General features: G+C 35.8%; 1 protein-coding gene across 5 annotated transcripts in view; it reads left to right on the top strand.

Annotated features, from left to right (window-relative positions):
- Positions 1 to 22,143, top strand: part of LRRC7 (leucine rich repeat containing 7) — a 530,144-nt gene that overhangs the window by 494,525 nt on the left and 13,476 nt on the right. For 4 of the 5 annotated variants that reach the window (XM_031968892.1, XM_031968890.1, XM_031968888.1 and 1 more), the window contains 2 exons: positions 643 to 735; positions 14,523 to 14,597. In XM_031968892.1, coding sequence (XP_031824752.1) covers positions 643 to 735; positions 14,523 to 14,597 — 168 coding nt within the window. The remainder of the gene's footprint in view (positions 1 to 642; positions 736 to 14,522; positions 14,598 to 22,143) is intronic. The other variant, XM_031968891.1, reaches the window with a different exon arrangement.

The raw sequence follows: 22,143 nt of genomic DNA, 5'->3' as shown, positions 1-22,143 counted from the left end.
GAACTATTTATGGGACAAATAAAATACTTACTTTTATGTTGCGTTCTGTATAAAATTCATTTTTAATTCTTCAAAGGCCAGTGTATTCCATGTTTTGCTGCCTACCCATAGGATATGGGTATTAAAAATATAGACTTTTGAGCTTGTGTGTTTAAAGACCTTGTCAGTCTCCCAAAGGCAATGACACTCCTCCCCATATTCTATCTTGGACCCAACTTACTGTTTGTCTCTACCTTCTGTCCCAGACTCAGAAACTGATGAACAATTACTATGGATCATTTATCCAAACATGCTGAAATATAGGCAATAAAAGTTAATCATCCATTTGGTCTTTTCTATATGAATGATCAAGTTGAGTTTCTCTGAGTCTGATATCTGCATTTTAATTTTAACTAACTGCCTGATGGCAGTTGGCTGATGATAGAGATATTTTCAGCCTAATTTAAATCCAAACTGAAGTAAGTAAAAGAACCTAATATTTCATAAATAAGCCTTCTCTATACCTATTGGGAATGAATTTGTTGTTATGTGAAAACATTTTAATATTTAAAATGGATTTGAACTGATATGAAAGGAGAGTACATTGATTTGAAAAGACTACGTTTTCAATATTTGATTCCCTTCTCATATCTTTTAACTTAGTTTTGTGTGAGAATAGAAAAGAATCCTGGCCTTGGATTTAGTATCAGTGGTGGAATTAGTGGACAAGGGAATCCATTCAAACCTTCTGACAAGGTAAGAAATCAATTTTTTCATTGATCATGAATGACAGAAACTTTTCCTCTTGTGACTATTAATTGGACCCAATTTTAAAAGGGATTTTATCCTTTTTATAACAAAGTATGCAATTTTAAAACAATCTTTACATTTATTTATCAGTAAGTTAAAACTGTATCAAGTTGCTCTAAGATATGTTGGTATGAATGTGACAAAAACCAATTTAAACATTACAGTGGTAGGAAAAAGATCACAAAAACCTTATCACTTCTATAGAACCAGATTGGTTTCTTGAAGAAAATCGCACAGATAGCCCCCAACTCACAAAGAATCGTGTTACAAAAGCTAATAAATCACTTATTGGGAATTTTAAATAGATTTTTCCTTAGAAACAATGTTATAAAATGAGCTCCAATTCCAATAATACTCATAATGTACCTACCAGAAGTTGGACAGAATTATAATCATCTACAACTCAATCATTATCAATAGCAAAGTTCCCAAGGAAAGATAGGTTTGGATGCTAGAAACACATTTGTCCCCTACTGGAACCCCAGGAACCAGCTGCTTTCCCCTTCTTTTCCACCTACCTGCTGAGCAGTGGACACAGGGACCACCTCCTGAAGTCCCATCAGAGTAGGGAATGAATGAGATGAGAAATGAGACTAAAAAGGGGGAGAAACTTACTGGGGACTCGGATGAAAAATAGAATGAAATGGAGATGAAAAGACCTGATGTGAGACCATGGATGGGTGGGGATGATAAAGAAATGGCATTTAGTCATTCTTTTTCACTCTTTCCCTCTCTTAGAAGACATTGGCATAAAGGAAAACAGAGTGGAAAGTGGGGAGAGAAGGGCAGTATTTTCATCCCTCCCCTTCAACTTCAAACTTATAAGGAAAGCAAATAAGTAGAGCAATAACTAAGAAGGAAGAACTTGAGCTTTGTCTCAGAGTACTGAAATTTAGGGAGTGCTGATAGCACTTGAACCTCAGCATTTAGGAACAATTAAGTTTAGCAAAATACCAAGATTAAATTAGAAGCTGCCAGATCATTTTCCTCACATATACACAAATAATCACTTTTAACCAGGTGACCTGTCCTGCTCTGATCCCTTCCCAATCCTCAGCAGCCTTTTCATCAACAATCTTAGATGACAGTGTTTGTTCTCTGCATAGGATCTTATATCGCAGGGTCTTCTCTCTACTGTCTACTGAATTTATCTAAAATAGTTCATTTGAGATTGTTCCCAGGAACATTTTGTCTTCCTTAGCCCAGATGTATTTCAGATTCCCTGGCCCAAATGGTAAAATTGCAGTTCTGTGTGTAATACAAGCTATAGTTATAGATGATTTGCAAATACACACCAGTGACAAAAGTTGTCACTAGCCCCATTTAAAAATACTTTTGCAGATGCCATGTACTTGAGGGGCATTTTAAGGTTCCTATTTTCTGATTCTATGATCCCAGGAAGATGGAAGTCATCGTGGTATTTTTAGCAAATCAGTATCAATCTAGAGTTTTGAAATTCAGAGGTGTCAGAAATAACAACGGTTGTGAGCTTCTTTATTAATGGTTTTCACCACAGAGACATGGGATCTCCCTCACCTTCATCCCTCCCCTTCTTCCATAGTCTGGCATTTAGGGTTACTTCTTAACTCTTTGCCGAGGCTTCCACATTAGTCCCAGTTGTGATGAGAAGCTGATTGTTATGAAATATGGATCCTTATGGAAATATATATGAAATGCAAGAAAATCATATTGGTTCTTTACCCTGTCTGAAAAGCATAGATGCCCTGTCAATTTTCTTTTCTTCTCTCTTCTTTCTTTTAAATGAAGAAGAAAAATGAAATGTTACTTGGTGTTCTCAGTTTGATTGGAAAATTTCCTATTCAGAATGAACGATGATGGAAAAGATTTCTGTGAATTATTATTTTCAACTATAAGGTCCAATATATCCAAGGGATTCTAATGTTACCAAAAAAAAAAAAAAAGCATTACTCTATATTCCTCAATGATAAATATAAGTATTTTTATAAATGTTATTTAATCACATATTTACAAATTATCAACTTCTAGTGAGACAATTTATTTCTTACAATTTATCTTGAGTAATTGTCATGACATAGAATTGCATTTAGATATGACCATAGGGAAAAAAAAATCCCTAAAAAGTAACAAAACCCTTTAAAAATTTAAATGTGTATTTAATATAATATTATTATAATTTAATATAATAAATTAATAAATATATCTGGTACTGCCAAACTGAAATGAAAGTTCCCAATTTACAGAAAATAATTAGGAATTCTCCTATTTGCCATTTTTGGGCTTAATATAAGTATATCATCACTGTGCCATTATTGATGGCAGAAGAGACCAAATATTGTCATTTCAGTTATGGGTAACCATGGAAGAAGGGCTCCATCTCTAGAGAGGTCACCTGGGGCAATATGACCAGACTTTTCTGTTTTTTTTTCAAGTTTAGAATATGGTCTTAGTATTATATTTACTAAACCAAAATAACAAGTAGAAAAGTGAAAAATATAGTCAATTAATTTGTCTACACAAGAATGAAAAAAACTATTTGAATTTCTTTTTTTTTTTTTTTTCATTTACAGGCCTAATTTTGTTTTCCTCAATGGCAAGATACTTACCAGTAGGTAGTACTGAATTTAGAGTGTATTACTCATGGGAGTATGATTTAAAACAATGAAAAGAATGATAGGTTGAAGTTTGTCACATAAAACTCGTGTTATCCCAAAATAGGAAACTTTAATCTGGTCTATGCTTTTCTCTCTTTAGGAAATGAATTTATTGGTACTTGCTATATTCAGGTTTTTTTTTTAACTACTTTATAAAATTACTTTTAAAATACAGGTATCCAGAGATTTTTGATCATCTGAGATATACGGTAACAAGTCATAGGAGGATTTTGTATCCTAAAATGATCAGTTAATCTTCTCCATGTATATACGTTTTGTTTATTTGAGCAAACTTAGCACACTAATAAATAGAGAAAAGACTCTGATTATTCAAAAACTTGAAAGTTTGAGAAGAAAAAAAATTGGCTGTGTTCCTAAAAGTTATTATGGGACTCACGTTTTGAGACTGGCATCTCTGAGAGGGAAGAAAAACCGAATCACAAAGTTGTAGATAGGAAAGGAGATGGAGAAGGATGCTGGACCTCGTTCTCTCCAAAGCACAGGAGTACACCTGGGACAAAGCCTGCTCAGGAAGAATCAGGTTTCACAGCCATGGTCACAACAGAACGGCTCGTTCCAGAGGGACTTTTCCAGCAGGAGGGTTAACTGCTTGATGCTGGATACTGGCCAGAAATATTTTTTCCTTTCATGAAGTTTAAACAGGCAACTTCCATATTTAGCAAATGTACAGAAAATTGGACGGTCATTGATAACGACAATCTGAGTATGTGGGCAGAGATTGAAAAAATACACTCAAACCTCCCCTAAAAAGGCCTTAAGATACAAAAGTTTGGCCTAGAGAAGACAATCACCAGCAACAGCAAGATAATCTCAAACATGATGATTATGAACATTGATTCTTAATTCATTCAGAAAGATAGGAAAAAAGATTTCTTGAGGACATTGAATTTTGGTAAAGATTATTTAAATGAAAATGTATATTGGGTATGTGTATGTGTGTGTGTGTGTGTGTGTACAGTTTGTTTTTTTGAAAGACAAGAATTTATAAATGCAGCACCAAAGTGCTCCCTTGTATCTAAGGAATGCAAATATCTAGGAAAGTATGTTTTAGAAAACCACAAAATGCACCTGGAATATTTTTTCAGTCTTACTGAGCCTTATAACATTGGTTAATTTAAAAATGGAAGAGTTTGCAAGGAGCATGTATTTTCTTTATTAAAAATCTATATTGTCTATCTATAATCTATCACTTATTCTGTGTCCATGACATTTGAATCACACAGAAGAATAACACTTAGCAAGGAGTTTTGTTATTCACAAAGTAAATGAGCAGATCTCCCAAGTTTGGGGCAAGACTTTTTTTTTTTCTTAACTTGGGATCTGGAAACTTGCTTTATTACAAATATTTATATAATTGTATTTCACTATAATTGCTTCCCTTCGAAATCATCAGTATTTCATTTTATATCACTGAAATACAATGGGACTGGACTAAAGACCAAGCTGATGTGCCAAGAGGATCCTTCTCCAGAGGATCTTGTTGACTAAATTCTGCCATGGAAAAATCAATTGAAAAGCATCAATAAAGGTCAGCCTGGCTTCTCCTACCACTCAGGTAGGACCACGTAGCCCCCACTTGACAGACTTCTGCCAAGAGACAGCTTGGACTGGAATGGAAGCTCCAGACTGAGAGCACTGGAGCAAAATTCAAATGGATGTTTGGAACTTGGGGAAGTGCACAGGGCAAAAATGAGCTGTAAGAGCAGGTGGGCAGGTAGATATGTTGACCAGGGGCCACTGGAGTCACAGGGAGTAGGCAAAGTTCTAAACAGGGCAGTGGTCAGTGACAGCATATCACAAGTCCAACCCCAGGCTTCAAAAGGAGGAAATAGCTCGTGTCCAATAGGTGGATGTTATGGTAGCAGAGGTATTAGACTGGGAGCAGAAGGCCTGGGTTCTAGTTCTGACATTGACCATGACTATAAGTCACTGAACCTGTCAGTTTCATTCAGGTTCCTGACCTGTAAAATTGGAATAATTGTGACACTGGAGAAAATGTTGTCTCAATACTCCAAAATTCTGGGATCTCTTCTGTAATGGGCAATCCCTCTAACAATCAGATTGCATCTCTTCCATGCCCTCATTAATGGTTTTATGAAAGACTGGGTTTAAATATAAACCCATCCCCTGGTCATTGACCTTGGAACAATATGATTTACCGCACTCACCTTGCCTGATTCTTAGACAACAACATCAACATTTGTGTAGCGAGTGAATATTTCCAAAGAGCTTTACATTTCAAATTTCTTTTGGTTTTCATAACAACCTGAAAGGGTCAGTGCGATTATTATGTCCGTTTTACAGAAGAGAGAACTGAGGCTGAGTTAAGTGATTTTTCTAATTTCACACATCTGGAATCTGTCGGGCAAGATTTGAATCCACATTTTCTTGACTCCAAATCCAACATTATAACATTATTTACTAACACCCACAAACACAGACAACAGTAAGTATTTCATTCTTCAAAGCTTTTCCAGGTTGTTTGAATGTGTTCTGCCAGCAACATCTTCAAGCCATCTACAAACTTTGAGATGTTGGGTCTTTTTGTGGAGAAAACTCCTATATAAATGTTAATTATTACTACTAGGTTTAGGGATCTAGGTCCTGAGGGATAATGGACTGGCTCAGGTTCTCAAGAAGACTAAGGCAAAATATATAATAAAATATAAATAAAAATATATAATAAAATAAATAAATAAAAATATATAATAAAGCAAAATATAAAGCCAGTCATTGAATTGATTGCTTATTTTTTTAATGAAATATTTGGCTTTATAATAAAAACAATTTTAAAGTAAGAATTTAGTTTCTTGAGTTAGGATATGAGGCATTGGCAGCTACATAATAGGTCATATGACACTGTTTCAGTTCGAGGGGTCCCACCTAATCACTCCCTTGCCCAGACACTGGATTGGTCCTACAGCTTGCAAGCAAGACCTGAGTTATGGGTAAGTGTAGAGCCTGCCGGGTCTCAGTAATGGCCACTTACTTCATCTTTCCATGGCCTGATTTAACCGATCAGATCCTTTAGACATTTTATGATGGGAGGAACATTTTACAAATCACAGTTTCACAAAATCATCATCCTAAGAAAAAACATAGAGATTGGCTTGTTTGAACCATGTCATTTTACAGATAAAGAAACAGGGTGCAGGGATGGGGAAGAACCTCCCTGAGTTTTCATGGCTCATGACAAGTTAGAATGAAAAATCACCTTTAATAACAATCAGGATCTACATGACAAAGACATCCCAAATGTGGCTTTCTTGTACAACAGAGGAGGGAAACGTGGTAAACAAGGACCTCCTTTGTGAACAGTGAAAAACTGATGTGTGACTTCATGTTATAAAATGAATGTGACTCTTCGAAATCTTGGATTTCCAGATTTTTCTGAAGTCATTGTTTATCATTTCTTATACCATAGTAATATTCCATTGTATTCATATGCCAGAGCTTGTTTAGCCATTCTCCAATTGATGCACATCCTTTAATTTTCAATTTTTAGCCATCATAAAAAGAGCTGCTAATTTTTTTTTTTTGCAAATTGGTTCTTTTTCCCTTTTATACACAGAGAGAGAGAGAGAGACAGAGAGAGAGACAGAGACAGAGATAGCACAATTATACTGGTAGATCTTATAGCCCTTTGCAAATAGTTCAAATTGTTCTCCAGAATTATTGAATCAGTTCACAACTCCACCCCTCCAACTTTTTTTTTTGCCATATTAAGCAATATGATAGGTATGAGATGATATTTCAGAGTTGATTTAATATGCTTCTCCACAATCAGGACCAATTTAGAGCATTTTTATAGGTATCTTTGATTTTTTTTTCTGAAAATGGCCAGTTCATATCCTTTGACCATTTATCAGTTGGGGAATGATGTGCATTTTTATAAATTTGACTCAGTTTATCTGTATTTGAGAAACGAGGCCTTTACCAGAGATATCTGTTACAAATTCTTTTCCAAGTTTTCTGCTCTCCTTATAGTTTTGATTGTAATGATTTTGTTTTCACACACAGAAAAATTTAATTTTATAAATCAATTTATTTATTCTACGTTTGGTAATGCTTTCTATATCTTCTTTCATCCTAAATTCTTCCCTTATCTATAAATCTGACAGATAAAGTAGTCCATGCTCCTTTGTCTATGGTATCACTTTTATGTATGTCATGTACTCATTTTGACCTTATGTTGGTACAATGTGTGAGGTGTTGTTCTATACCCAACTTCTGCCATAGTTTTCCAATTTTCCTAGTAGTTTTTATCAAATAATGAACTTTTGTTCCAAATCTTGGATCCTTGCGCTTATCATATACTAGATTACTATGGTTATTTGCTATAATATAATTTATATGTAATCTAACATTCTATTTCTTAGCCAGTAAATACTGTTTTGATAATTATCACTTTATAAAATAATTTGAGATCTTATATGACTTTCTTTCACATTTTTTTCTATTGATTCCCTTGACATCTTTGAGCCTCTGTTTCTCCAGATGAATTTTATCATCTTTTTTCCAGCTCTATAAAACAATCCTTGGTGGCTTGGCATAGATTAGTTTAAATAGAAATGTCATCTTTAAATTGGATCACCCTTCTCACAAGCAATCAACATTTTTCTAATTGTTTAGATCTAACTTTATTTGTGTGAAAAGTGTTTTATACTTGTATTCATCTAATTCCTGGATTTGTCTTAGCAGGTAGATTCCCAAGTATTTTATATTATTTAAATTTATTTTAAATGGAATTTCTCCCTCTATCTCTTGCAACATACCTTGTTGGCAACATCCATGATGATTTGTGTCAGTTTAGTTTGTGTCCTGCAACCTTCCCCAAGTTGTTAATAATTTCAAGGAGGTTTTAGTTGACTCTATAAGATTCTCCCACTATATAATATTATCCACAAAAAGTGGTAGTTCTGTTTCCTCATTGCCCATTCAAATCCCCTCACTCTCTCCCCCTTCTTTCACTGCTATAGTCAACATCTTTAGCACAATACTAAACAATATAGGTGATAAATGAGTGTCCCTGCTTCATATTTGGCTGTATTGGGAAGACTCCTAGCTCATCCCCACTACAGACAGTACTTGCTGATGGTTTTAGATAAATGTTACCTATCATTTTAAAGTAAGCTCCATTCATTCCTATGTCTTCCACTGTTTTTAATAGAAATGGAAGTTGTACTTTGTCAAATTTTCTCTCCATCCATTGAGACAATGATATGTCTATTGATTTTGCTATTGATAATCAACTACACTGACAATTTCCCCAATATTGAACCAACACTGCATTCCTAGTACAAATCTCACCTGTCATAGTATATGATCTTTGTGATTCATTGCTGTAATATCTTTGCTAGTATTTTATTTAAAATTTTGCAGCCATATTCATCAGGGAAATTGGTTTGTAATTTTCTCTTTTTCCTCTGGCCCTTCCTGGCCTGTATATTAGCACCATATTTCTATTGTAAAAGGAATTTGGCAAAATTCCTTCTTCACCTATTTCCCCAATAGTCTATATAGTATTGGGATTAATTGTTCTTCAGATGTTTGGTAGAATTTGCTTTTGAATCCATCTGGTTCTGGAGATTTTTTCTTAGGAAGTATATTGATGGCTTTGTTCAATTTCTTTTTCTAAGACAGGGCTATTTAAGGTCTCTATTAAGCTGGGTGATTTATATTTTTAGATATGCATCCATTTCATTCAGACTATCAAATTTATTGGCATACAGTTGGGCAAAATATCCCTTAACAATTGTCTTACTTTCTCCTTCATTAGTTGTGAATTCATCCTTTTCATTTTTGATATTGTTAATTTGATTTTCTTCTTTCCCATCTCTAATTAAATTAATTAATGCTTTATCTACTCCATTGTTGTTGCTTTCCCCCATAAAACCAGTTCCTACTCCTATCCATTAGTTCAATGATTTTCTTACTTTCAATTTTATTAATCTCTCCGTTGATCCCCAGGACCTCCAACTGGGTGTTCAATTGGGAATTTCTAATTTATTCTTCCTCTAGTCCCCTTAGTTGCAAGTCCAATTAACCAATCTACTCTTTCTCTATTCCACCAATGTAAACAATGAGGTATATAAAATTTCCCCCAAGCCCATCTTAGTTGAATTCCATAAATTCTAATACATTGTCATCTTCTTTAATAAAATTATCAATTGTTTCTATGACTTATTGCCCAACCCACCTATTCTCCAAACTAGATCATCTGATTTCTAATTTTCCTTTAATAACTTTCCATTGTCCATTAATGCATGTAGTTTTCACTACACCATGATCTGAAAAGGAAGCATTTACTATTTCTGCCTTTCTGCACTTGATTATGCGATTTCTATATTCTAATACATGGTAAGTTTCCATCTAGCTGCCATATACTGCTGAATGGGGGAAAGGGGGTATGGTCTTTCTATTTTCATTCAATTTTCTCCAAAGATTTATTATATTTAACTTTTCTGAATTTTATTCACCTCCTTAACTTTTTTGTTTTTTTATTGTATTCATCCAATTCTGAGGAAAGAAAACTGAGGTCCTCACTAGTACAGTTTTATTATCTATTTCCTTCTGTTTTCTACAAACATTTAAACTCTATGCCATTTGGTGCATATATGTTTAGCACTAATATGACTTAATTGTCTATGGTTCCTCTTATCAAAATATAGTTTCCTTCTTTATCTATTTTTGCTTTTTCTTTGTCTGAAACCATAATTGGTATCCTTGCTTTCCTTGCTTCAGCTGAAGTATAATACATTCTACTCTAGCCCCTTATCTTTACCTTATATGTATCTCTTGCTTCAAATGTGTTTCTTGTGAAAAACATATTGTAGAATTCTGGTTTTTAATCCATTCTTCTATCTGCTTCCACCATAGGGATGAATTCATCCCATTTATATTTATGATAACTAATTATGCATTTCCCTTAATGATATTTTTTATTTTTTTATCTCAATCTCTCTTATTCCTCACACTTTCCCTCCTCACAACTGTTTTAAAACTTCATTAGCAGCGTCAGGAAAATATTGTACACAGTAACAACAATACAATGTGATGATCAACTATAATAGACTTAGATCTTCTTAACAATTCAGTAATACTAGACAATTCCAAAAGACTTGAGATGGAAAATTTTATCCACATCCAGAAAAAGAATTATAGAGTCTGAATGCAGATTGATGCATTCTATTTTCACTTTTTTAAAATTTATTTTTTATTTTGTTTTATTTTTTTTCTTTCTCATGATTTTCCCTTTTGTTCTGATTTTTCTTTCATGAGATGACTAATATGGAAATATGTTTAAAATGATTGTGTATGTATAGCCTATATCAGATTGCTTGCTGTTTTGAGAGGAGGGAAAGGAAGGGAGGGAGAAAAACTGCAACTCAAAATCTTATAAAATGAATATTGAAACATATCTTTACATGTACTTGGAAAAAAATAAAATACTTTTAAGTGAAAAAAAAGTTTTACTTTTGATTCCCTCATTCCCCAATATATTGTATTAGTCTTTCTTCACCTTCTGTTATTCCCATCAATTTTTACTCCCTTATAGGGTAAGATAGATGTTTTATTTACCCATCTGAGTGTGTGTTATTCCCTCTTTGATTACTTTTGATGAAAATAAGGTTTAAATTTTGCCTACTAATCCCCCCAAACTTTCCCTCCATTATAATAGTTCTTTGGTGCCTCTTTAATGTGAAATAATTTACCCTTTTTAATCTCTTCCCATCCCCTTCTTCTCCCAGTGCAATTTTCTTTCTTGACTCTTATATAATAAAATTATCAGAATTACAAATATCATATTGCCATATAGAAATATAAACAGTTTAATCTTATTGAATTTCTAATGTTTTCCTTTCTTATTTTCTTTTTACCTTATGTTTCCCTTGCATCTTGTATTTGGGGGTTTGTTTGTTTGTTTTTTAATTCAGCTCTAGTTCTTATTAAAAATGCATGAAAGTCCTTTATTTCATTAAATGTCCATTTTCCCCCTGAAAGATTATGCTCAGTTTTGCTGGACAGATTTTTCTTGATTTTAATCTTAATTCCTTTGCCTTCCTATGGTATATCTTATTCCAAGCCCTCCAATTCTTTAATGTGGAAGCTACCAAATGCTGTTTAATCCTCACTATAGCTCCAAAATATTTGAATTAAATTTTTTTTTGGCTGCTTGCAATACTTTCTTTTTGATCTATAAGGTCTGGACTTTGGTTATGATGTTTCTTTGCGTTTCCATTTTGGGGTCTCTTTCAGGTGGTGATCAGTGGATTCTTTCAATTTCTTATCAATTCTTTCAATTTCTTATCTTGTCCCTGAACTACTCAAAGATATGTCTGAAAAATGTTTTGTCTCTTAGGATTTTACATAAATGTTGTTGGGCACTTAAAGGCATCCCCAAACTCCTTATTTTTATTCATACAGAAGAATATGAATTAAGGACAACAACAAGAGAGCAATGATCCTTGTATTAGTTGGTGGTTTTATGTAAATATTAGGGTGAAGAGAATAGATATAATTCTAACTTATGGGATAGAAAAGAATCACTCAACTTAGACAAGTCATTTTATCTCTCAATACCTCAATCAAGTCTCTAAATCTACAAGTCATATATGAGCCACCAATCCATGATAATGGAGGGAGTTTCCATTCTGGGACATCCCCACACAGAGACATGTCTTGATTGAATCTTCCTCATTATATCTACCTTGTGTCATCACCTTAAAGATAGTCCAAAGCACAGCAATGGCAACAACAGCATCTGAACGCTGATTTTGATCTAAGCTTGTGATCTCCTGGGAAACACTGGCAACTTGAAAGGCAAAGAATACCTGTGACCTTCAGCAGATGTTGGGCTACTAGCAGTGCCACAAACCTAAAACCTGGACAAGAGGGCCAGTATGGCCCTGGGAAATTGCAGTCCCTGGGTCAGGAAGCTTCATCGGCAACCTCAGGGTGCTGGCTGGATCGCACCCCATTAAGAGACACCTTCCAATGGCCCTGCCCTGACTAGGACATGTTGGGATTCTTCACATTTCCATTCTTGGCACCAGCTCAATACTAACAAAGCCCCAGAGAGTAGTGAGGCCGGAACAGTGCAGTTATACTGTCTATAATCCTGTCCCTATAGACAAAACATAATGTATTGGACTACCTGCCATCTAGGGAGGGGTGGGGGGGAGGAGGAGAAAAGTTAGAACAGAAGGTTTTACAAGGGTCAATGTTGAAAAATTACTCATGCATATGTCTTGTAAATAAAAAGCTATAACGTGTAATAATGTAATTGTATAATGTGTAATGTCAAAAAAAAAAAAGCTATAATTAAAAAAAAAAAAGACAGAATGTAAACAAAAAGTTTAAGTTCATGATGGAAATATACCCAACTTTCCCTGTCCAATGTGCTGAAGCAAGCGAGGCAACAGAATCGGCTGAAACACAGATGGCGAGCCACGAAGCACACATAGTCCTCACCTGCTGCACCTCAGCAGCTGCATCTCAGAGATGTGTGGGCATCTTTTGGGCAGTGATGCCCTTATCTTCTAGAGCAGAGGCAGAACAACCAAGAGCAAAGGGCCCTGAAAGCATCCCCTCCCTTTGGGAGTGATTGCACACATCTCCTGCATGAAAATAATTATTGGGTTCCCCCAGTCTTGGGTTAATGACAAGGGTAACATTGGTCATTTTGAGTAAACTAATGCTTCATTTCAGGCAAACAATTCACTTGGTGAATTAACTACCTAGTCATGTGACTGATAAACTTAGCTGGTGGTGAGAACATGATGTAGTCCTAGCCACTTTTGGTATTATTGTCTTTAAACGTGGAGGATAACAGTAGGAAATCAAAGGGTTTTATGGAAAGCACACAATATAATTTTGAGTAAGAACTCAAATGCTGGGAGATGAAAATGGGCTAAATATAGATACAAGAATTCAGAAGAACTTGTTTACTTATTTATTAATGCATTAAAGCTTAGACTCAAAAATCTATTAAGTCCAGAATAACAAACAAACAATGGTTGTGCAAATTACAGAGTAGACATAATCATGTTGATTTTGAAAAGCATTGTACTTTAAAACTGTTTTTACACAATATTCAAGCATCTAGTTGGAAGGTAAAAAAATTCAATCAGTAAATGTCTTGGTTTGTCTACACTGGCTAATTGTACAATTTGGGGACTGAATTGATGAGACTTTATCACCATATAGATACCATCTCTATTTCAGTCAACATGCTTTCAATTTCTGTGTAAATAGAAAATGATTTAGATGAAATCTCAACAAAACACGAGATAATCGATGAAATAAATCAACATATACAGCTTCTACTCGAGCTTTTAAAACATTGCTCTGAACTAATGATATACAGTCTCTTGGACGAATTACCTCCCAAGTAGATGGGATGATTGAAAACAGTATGAGCACATGAAAGATAATTGAGTTTGTAATTTAGACAGTAGAGTTCTCTGTGACTTAACAAGAAAATGCTGTCAAATTAATTCATAATCCTGTTGTGTACTAGGAAAGCTGGAGGGGTCTTTCCCATAGATATTTTAGTGATGGTGACCTATACATGAAGTTAATCTGAGTGGACTATTTCACAAATTTTGGTATAGTTAAAAAGTAATAATCTGAGTTTTTATGATTTTTAGTGATGGTGACATACATCAAAGATAGTTATAATTATATTGTTGAAGTTAACTTGAGTGGACTATTTCACAAGTTTTTGGTATTGTTAAAAAGTAATAATCTGAGTTTTTGTGATTTTAATGATTGTGACTTATACCAAAGGTATAGCTATAATTATATTGTTGAAGTTAACCTGAATGGACTATTTTACAAGTTTTTGGTATTGTTAAAAAGTAATAATCTGAATTTGTATGATTTTTAGTGATGGTGACCTGTACAGCAAAGGTAGTATAATAATATTGTTGAAGTTAACCTGAGTGGATTATTTCACAAGTTTTTGGTATTGTTAAAAAGTAATAATCTGAGTTTTTGGTGTGAATTAATAGCAAACAAATCTAAAACCTAGTTCTTGGTAATAGAATCCTAACCTCTGTTACTTCTGACTTATAGGGTATCTTTGTTACTAGGGTTCAGCCTGATGGGCCAGCATCCAGCCTGCTGCAGCCTGGTGATAAGATCCTTCAGGTAAGAAAAATGCTTTTTTTTTTTTTTTTTTTCCAAATTTATAGTCAATGAAGGAAAACTTATGTTAAAAATACCTACATACTAAAAGCATAGTGTGCCAAATAAGAAAGGTGTTTTGTGATAGTAATATGCATCTCACATGTCTTCATTTTTAGTATTTAGTATTTAGTAAATGAATGTCTTTATTTAGTATTCATTGTACTATAAACAGTCATCAAAAAGAAACTTTGCTTTTTTCACAATTTTAATTAATTTGAAGAATGGTCCATAAATTGGTGGCTTTGGGTCAAAGATGGGGAATTAGCTTGGGATTTAATTTTCTTAACTGTGACTCTTAAATATGCTACATTAACATCATGGAGATTTTACATGTGTGTGTGTGTGTGTGTGTGTGTATACACATACATATCCATGTTGATGTTTTCACAAAAAAAAGAAAATTTAAATGTACAGGAAGAGATAAGTTTTCTGTAAATTCTCGTCTTCTTCAAAAAGGCTTTATCTAATTTAATGGTCTGCACAGCAGGTAAAACACACTCCCAGAGCTGTCAAATGCTCTCAGAAGCCTTAGACAACTTGCTCTCTCTGTGCCTCCATATCATCATCTTTGTTCTCAGTGCCTGTCCAAGATGGGCACAAATGCTGCCCAAGCAATTCCTGCATTGCATGATGGGAAACTCTCCAGGGGAGATGTCTTTATTTTGCAACAGAAAAAGGGCTCATTCTGAAATGCTTGCCTGGAGATACAGACTTTTTTTCTCATAGGTCCCAGAATCTAAATTTATACCACTGTGAAGGTAGAGAAGTGGAACCTAGAGGTTAATATTCATAATGCAGAAGAAATTGGAAAATGAGCCATGAAAAAAAAATCAGATCTAACATAAAATGAAGATTTCCGAGGCCTAGAGATCCCTTTTAATTCATCTTTTCTAGTTTACCTTCCTATTAGCTTTCCCTAGCTTACACTAACCTTTCAATCAGAAGCACTTAGAAAATAAAAAACCATGAATGTTCATCTTCATAGCCTGATCTCTTTATCCTGACATTTAGCAGTGCATGTATGTGTATATATGTATATGAGCATATATATGTATGTATACATGATTATTTCTTAGTTAAGTAGTAAGGCCCAAACAAAAAAAAGCATCATGATAAGGTCTATCAGCCTGACCCCTACCTGTGCCTCATTCAAAGAAGTATCAAATAATGAAGTTATAAACCTCTCTTTTCATGATGTCAAGAAGAAAGAAGGGAAGAAAGAAAGAGGGAGGGAGGGAGAGAGGGAATGAAGAGAGGGAAAGGGAAGAAAAGGATGGAAGGAGGGAAAGAGGGAAGGAAGGAGAGAAGAAGGAAGCAAGGAAGGAAGGAAGGAAGGAAGGAAGGAAGGAAGGGCTTTTAATCCTAATTTACATTTATATTTATTTCTAGCTAACCCCAGATTCTTGATAATTGAGACTATATTCAGATTATAGAAAATGTTTAGATACAGAAGTGTTAGATTGGAAAGGGGACCCGCAAAAGTTGGGGGTCACAGACCGGTGTCATGAAGTATCTCAAAAGAATTTGCAGATTTGAACCCATATCCAAGTCAAAATTTATTTGTAATTGTAAAGCTATTACAAATCAACTAAGTTCCAAAAGAAATTAGCAAAGGATCTAAGAGAAGGAAGATAGATTTATACAAAATTGGATCCAAGCATCGTCTTACTTTTTTGCTAATTGTATAGCTTTCAGGTAGGTTTGAGTGGTGGTCTCTCAGGAACTTGGTTATTCTTGACCAACAGATTATCTTTGCTAATTTTATGGCTTTCAGGTCAGTTTGAGGGGGGTCTCAGGAACTTGAGGTCATTTTTGACCAACAGATTATATTTGACAGTCAGTAATGTTTGTAGGACTATTCTAAGGCAAGAAGACTTCTACAATTATTGACAGACAAAAACACTCTTGGGTCCAAAGGGCTTCGGATTATCTAAGGGAAGAAATATTCCATTCCTAGGCCAGAGGACTCTCACAATCATTGACAGACAAGAGCACTCTCAGGTCCAAAGGGCTTCAGAGCCACTGCTGTCTCCCCTTCATCAGAAGCAAACCTCGTATCTCAGGCTTGGGGAAAGAGCCACTTTTCTTGAAACATTTCCCAGCTTTGGAGGAGTGGGTGATGACCAGTCTCTGGCTACTGCTCCAAGACACCTGCAAGGCCAACCATCCTCCTCCTCTCCCTTCTTGACCACAGCTCAGTCCTTCTTGCTCTTTTTCCTCTGGATCACCTCTGGGACCCAGCTCAATGTCCCAACTCTTTCCTGCCAGATCCTTGATGTGGGCTCCTCTCTCACCCTCAAAAAACAGAGATCCTCATGCACCTGAATGACCCTGAGGTGTCCAGGTCCCATTCACAGCTTGTGTTTGTGCATAATTGTGATTGACTCAACCAAGTAGTTTCTTACCTAGTAAAACAGGGGGTGGGATGAGAAATGACCCCCCCAAGGACACCCCAAACCCCTGACCATGCATTTGCATTGACTGCTGCAATGATGAGACACTTGCAATGCTCTTCCTTCTCACCTCCATCTATCAATTTCCCTGACTTCCTTCTAGCCTTCATTCACATCCACCTTGGGCAGAGGCAGCCCTCTCCACCCCCAACCTTGTCTTCCTCTCTAATCTCTATATGTTTTGTATTTAGTTTTTGGCAGGTCGCCTCATCCCCACCTCCAATAGAAGGATTTTCATGAGAGCGGGGACCCTTTTTTGGCCTTCCTTTGTATCCCTAGCCCTTGGCACATAGTAGGCACTTAATGATTAATTAATGGTTAAAATGAACAAAGCACTTTCCTCACTGACAGTCATAAGGTGGAGAAAGGAAGCACATGGCTGCTTAGGAAGCATCCATTCCATATACAATTTATCATCCTTTTACAAAGCATCTGGACCTGACACATCAGGAGATTTGTTTGTTCTAGAATATAAAAGAATGGCCATATCAAAACCAGGGTAACCCAGGAACCACTGCTTACAACATGGCAGCCCCATCCACTTAGAGATCCCAAGTGACCATTGTCTGTCAGACCCTACCTAGGAGAGCTGGCGCCTCACTCGCTATCACGAGGGCTGAGAAGGGTGACGTCACGGCCGTCGTTGGTCATTTTCAGGGATGTTGTCCACACTGGGCCCTTAGTCAGGAAGTCCAGCTTAGAAAAGCACAAACAAATTAGCCTGTTCTTTCATTGATGAGGCGCCCAGAGCTCCATGTGGCAGATACTGAATGAAGGTTGACCTCTGGTATATAAGCATCTCACCTCCAATGGGATGGGAGGAGACCCATCCCATCTAGCTTCATGGCCTTCGCAAGATCTCAAATTAAAGCAGGATATCCATAATCCTTATTGATCCCAACTTTTCCTATAGCACTCCCCTTGTTTTTTATGTGTCTTACATAGATCGTACAAGGACCAAGGAGCGGGTCATAAGGACATGGCGGGAGTGATTAGAAATCCATCTATAACTCCTAGACCAGCTTTTTAATCACTTTATTATTCATTCCTTCAGAATGAATTGCCATATATTAAAAAAAAAAGATACAAGTAACAATATGATACTTAACTGATCTAATAAATAATGCTTTTCAAATTTCGAGTCTCATTTAAATAGAATCTATTAATTATGGCTATCTAAATTGTTGCCAAGAAGAAAAATAAGCCAGAAGAAAATGTTTCTTGTGTTCTGTAGGTGATGGTACTGAACAAGATGATTCATAGCATCCACCCCCCTCCTCAAAGCTTCCTCTATCTCTATGCACCAACATAATCTTCTAAACAATAGAAAAGCATTTGTGAATAATGAACTGCTCCTGAAACCTTTTATAAGTCATTAAAACAAAATGGAAAAGCATAAGGCAGTTTATTTCTTCCCTTGCCTAGTACCTACAATAGGTACCTAAAACATGATTAATTTTAATAAATATGTGTTGTGTGCCTACAGTGTATATCGTTGTCAATATTGAGGAAGGTACAAAATTTAAACAAAATAACCACTGCCATCATAGAGTTTATAGTTCACTAATTTACAAATTTTGGAAATGAATGACAAAATAACTTTTAAACAACTTATAAACTTGGGGAAATTGAGATCTAAGATATAACTACATGCCAAAATAACCGATTAGAAAATAAATAATTCAGTCAAATCACTTATTTTCTTTTTAAAAATAATAGCTTTTTTATTTTTTTAATACATGCAAAGATCATTTTTAACATCTACCCTTGCAAAACTTTGTGTTCCAAATTTATCTCCTTCTATCCCCACCTCTTTCCTTTCCTAGATAGCAAGCAATCCAATATAAGTTCAATTCTTCTATACTTATTTCTGCATATTTCCTGCTTCACAAGAAAAATCAGATCTAAAGAGAAAAAAAAAAAAAACGAGAAAGGAAGAAAAAAGCTAACATACAAGAACAACCACAAAAAGGTGAAAATACTATGTTGTGATTCACATTCAGTCTCCATAGTTTTCTCTCTAGATGAAGATGGCTCTCTCCATCCCAAGTCTATTGGAATTGCCTTAAATCATCTCATTGTTGAAAAGGCCATATCCATCACAGTTGATCATCACATAATCTTGTTCTTGCTGTGTACAATGTTCTCTTTCTGCTGACTTCACTCAGCATCAGTTCCTGTAAGTCCCTCCAAGTCTCTCTGAAATCCTCCTGCTTATCATTTCTTAAAGAACAATATTATTCCACAGCATTCGTGCCCCATAACTTATTCAGCCATTCTCCAACTGATGGGCCTCCACTCAGTTTCCAGTTTCTTGCCACTACAAAGAGGTTTGCCACGAACATTTTTGTACATGTGGGTCCCTTTCCCTTCTGTAAGATTTCTGGATATAAGCACAGCAGATGCACTGCTGGATCAAAGGGTATGCACAGTTTGATGGCCCTTCGGGCATAGTTCCAAACTGCTCTCCAGAATGGTTGATGCAGTTCACAACTCCACCAACAATGTATTAGTATCCCAATTTTCCCAAATTCCCTCCAACGTTTATCATCTAGCCAATCTGAGAGGTATGAAATAGTACTTCAGAGTGTCTTAATTTGCATTTCTCTGATTGATAGGACAAATCACTTTTCTAATAAGTTGACACATTAAAGTGGAAAGAACCTTCACTGATTGTATATGCAGAAGACCTGAGTCTAAGAATTAACACTGGCCTTTATTAAATGTGTGAACTTGGCCAAGTTCTTCCTTTGTTGTAAAATAGAGATGAAGAAAGAAGAGTAATATTTTAACTTCCTTAAAGATTTGCTTTGAAGAAAGTATTAAAAAAAAAAAAAAAAAAAGATGAGTTTGTTTCAAACTCCCACATCACAGAATAAGTCTTAGAGAATTTGGCCTTTTGTGTCTAAAAATCCTTCACTTAATAAATACATCAACAAATGCTTGGAAAACTGCTTGGAAAATGGCTAACGTTCTGACTGCTTAGATTTAGTAGTTCTCTTATTTATTAGTCAGTTAAAGCACTGTGGAACCATGACTAAGATATACTTAATTTTCATATATATCGTTAATTTGCTAGGAGGGCCAATCTGTCTGCAACTAAATCCGTTTGCAATGAGGGAACTGCCCATCTTAGAGCCTTCTTGGACAGCTTCCCATCACTTTTGTTTTCTTGGTCACCTGGGAATCTGAGCAACTTCAAGCTCTAGAGATGCAAATTTAAAAAGCAAAGGTTCCCCAAGGACCTTACCTTTTATTAGGGAAAATAACCTGTGCACATATATGAGAAAATAACATACTTGTGAGAAAAATAATATAATTTCAGGGAGAAGGGAGTAATAGATTGAAAGAATGAAAGGGTCATGTGCTTATAGTTTAAAGATGGTGGAGATCTGGGCATGTTTTTAAGCTCATAAATAGGAAGACCCCAGATATTAGAAAATGCATCAAGAAGGGCACGAGACTATGTACATCATGGAATAGGATCAAGGTAAATAGGGGTCAGCATTGACAAGGCACTCCTTTGAGAGTCTAGACTAATGAAGGAAAGAGGGAGAGATGAAAGGAGTTCAAGAAGAGGGAGCTCAAAGCCAATTTTCTCTATTTTCTCAGTCAAGGATGAGTTGAGGACCTCCACTAATGGGAATGGGGAGAGGGCAATGGGAGAGACTTGGAAAAGAGAGAAGACAACAGGTGGTTGTGATGATGGGTCTTTGCAAAGGATTCACTATTTCTGGAGCTCTTTGGGGAACTGAGAGAGATTGCCTAATCTAAGGGGAAGAATCTCCATCCCCCTTTCATTTGTGTTTTACCTGCATGCCAGGATTTCTAATCAGGACTCTATCAGCTGAGTGGAGTTCCCTATAGCATACCCCAAATCCTCCCCCCTAAGTTCTTCTGAGATAAGGACATTTATAGGCATTAGGTCACCTTCCCCGATCTCTGAGCCAAGAGTCATAGACTGCAAACCTTCATATGATCTTTATTTTTCAAGACTCCAAAATACAAACTTCTAGACAAATATGACTCTTCCAAACATCCCAAGTGTGGGATGAAGTCCAAATCTTAATCACTGACCTTTGATGTATACACAGAAATGCACTGGTCCTGCCTGTGCTCTTTGTTTCTCTCAAGGTCTATCTCTTCCTTCTTTTTCTTCTCCCCAGATCTCCCACTCAGTAACCTTCTCTTTAGTCCTTTCTTTCTTTTGGATGCGCCATCGCCAGTTGTGATTGCCAAAAGCCATTGACTCACACAGGCTTTCTGGTAGATATGGGTCTTCAAGAGAATGTTGACTGAAACTTTCAGTTTCTGGAGCTCAGTGCCTGTATTAGAGTTTTCTCTATGTTGAAAAAGTGGTAAAATTGAGAAGGTGATGGCCATCCAGGAGATGTGGAAGTTCCTTTGTTCATGAGTTCACCGCCATGTTTCTCAGCATAATTTGGAAGGTTCCATAAAGAAATATTACCAGCTTAACATTTTGTTCAGTCATTTTTCAGCCATATCTGACTCCGTGACCCTGTTGGGGGCTTTCTTGACAAAAACAATAGAATAGTTTGCCATTTCCTTCTCCAGCTCATTCTACAGATGAGGGAACTGAGACAAACAGTGATGTGGCCTGCCAAGGGCAACACAACTAGGAAGTAAGTGTCTGAGATAAGATTTGGTCTCAGAAAGATGAGTGTCCCTGACTCCTACAGTTCCATCCACTGTGCACCTATGTGCCCTACCAACTTAATATAACTAAACACAAGTTTTAGCCACAATTTTATTTTTAGTTTTCTAATATTGATCATCCTCATTAAGTGGTCATTACTACAGTGCCTTTAGTTTTCAAAGCACTTTCCTATGCAAAATAATGAATCAAGGATGCTACCAGATTGTTATTCCCTTACCCCTTATTACTGGAGAGGTTATCAACCTCTGAGCCCCTGAATTGGAAAAACCAAAAAAGGGTTTCTGAAAATATTTCATTCTAGTTGTTGTTCTCGAAAATAATCAGCAAGAACAGTAAAATTTCCCAATTAAGACTTCACAGTTTCTCACAAAGCATA

The sequence above is a fragment of the Sarcophilus harrisii genome, chromosome 4 (genome assembly GCF_902635505.1).
Source record: "Sarcophilus harrisii chromosome 4, mSarHar1.11, whole genome shotgun sequence".
NCBI lineage: Eukaryota > Metazoa > Chordata > Mammalia > Dasyuromorphia > Dasyuridae > Sarcophilus > Sarcophilus harrisii.
Note: the sequence above shows the minus strand (reverse complement) of the source record. Positions and strands in the feature narration are given on the sequence as shown.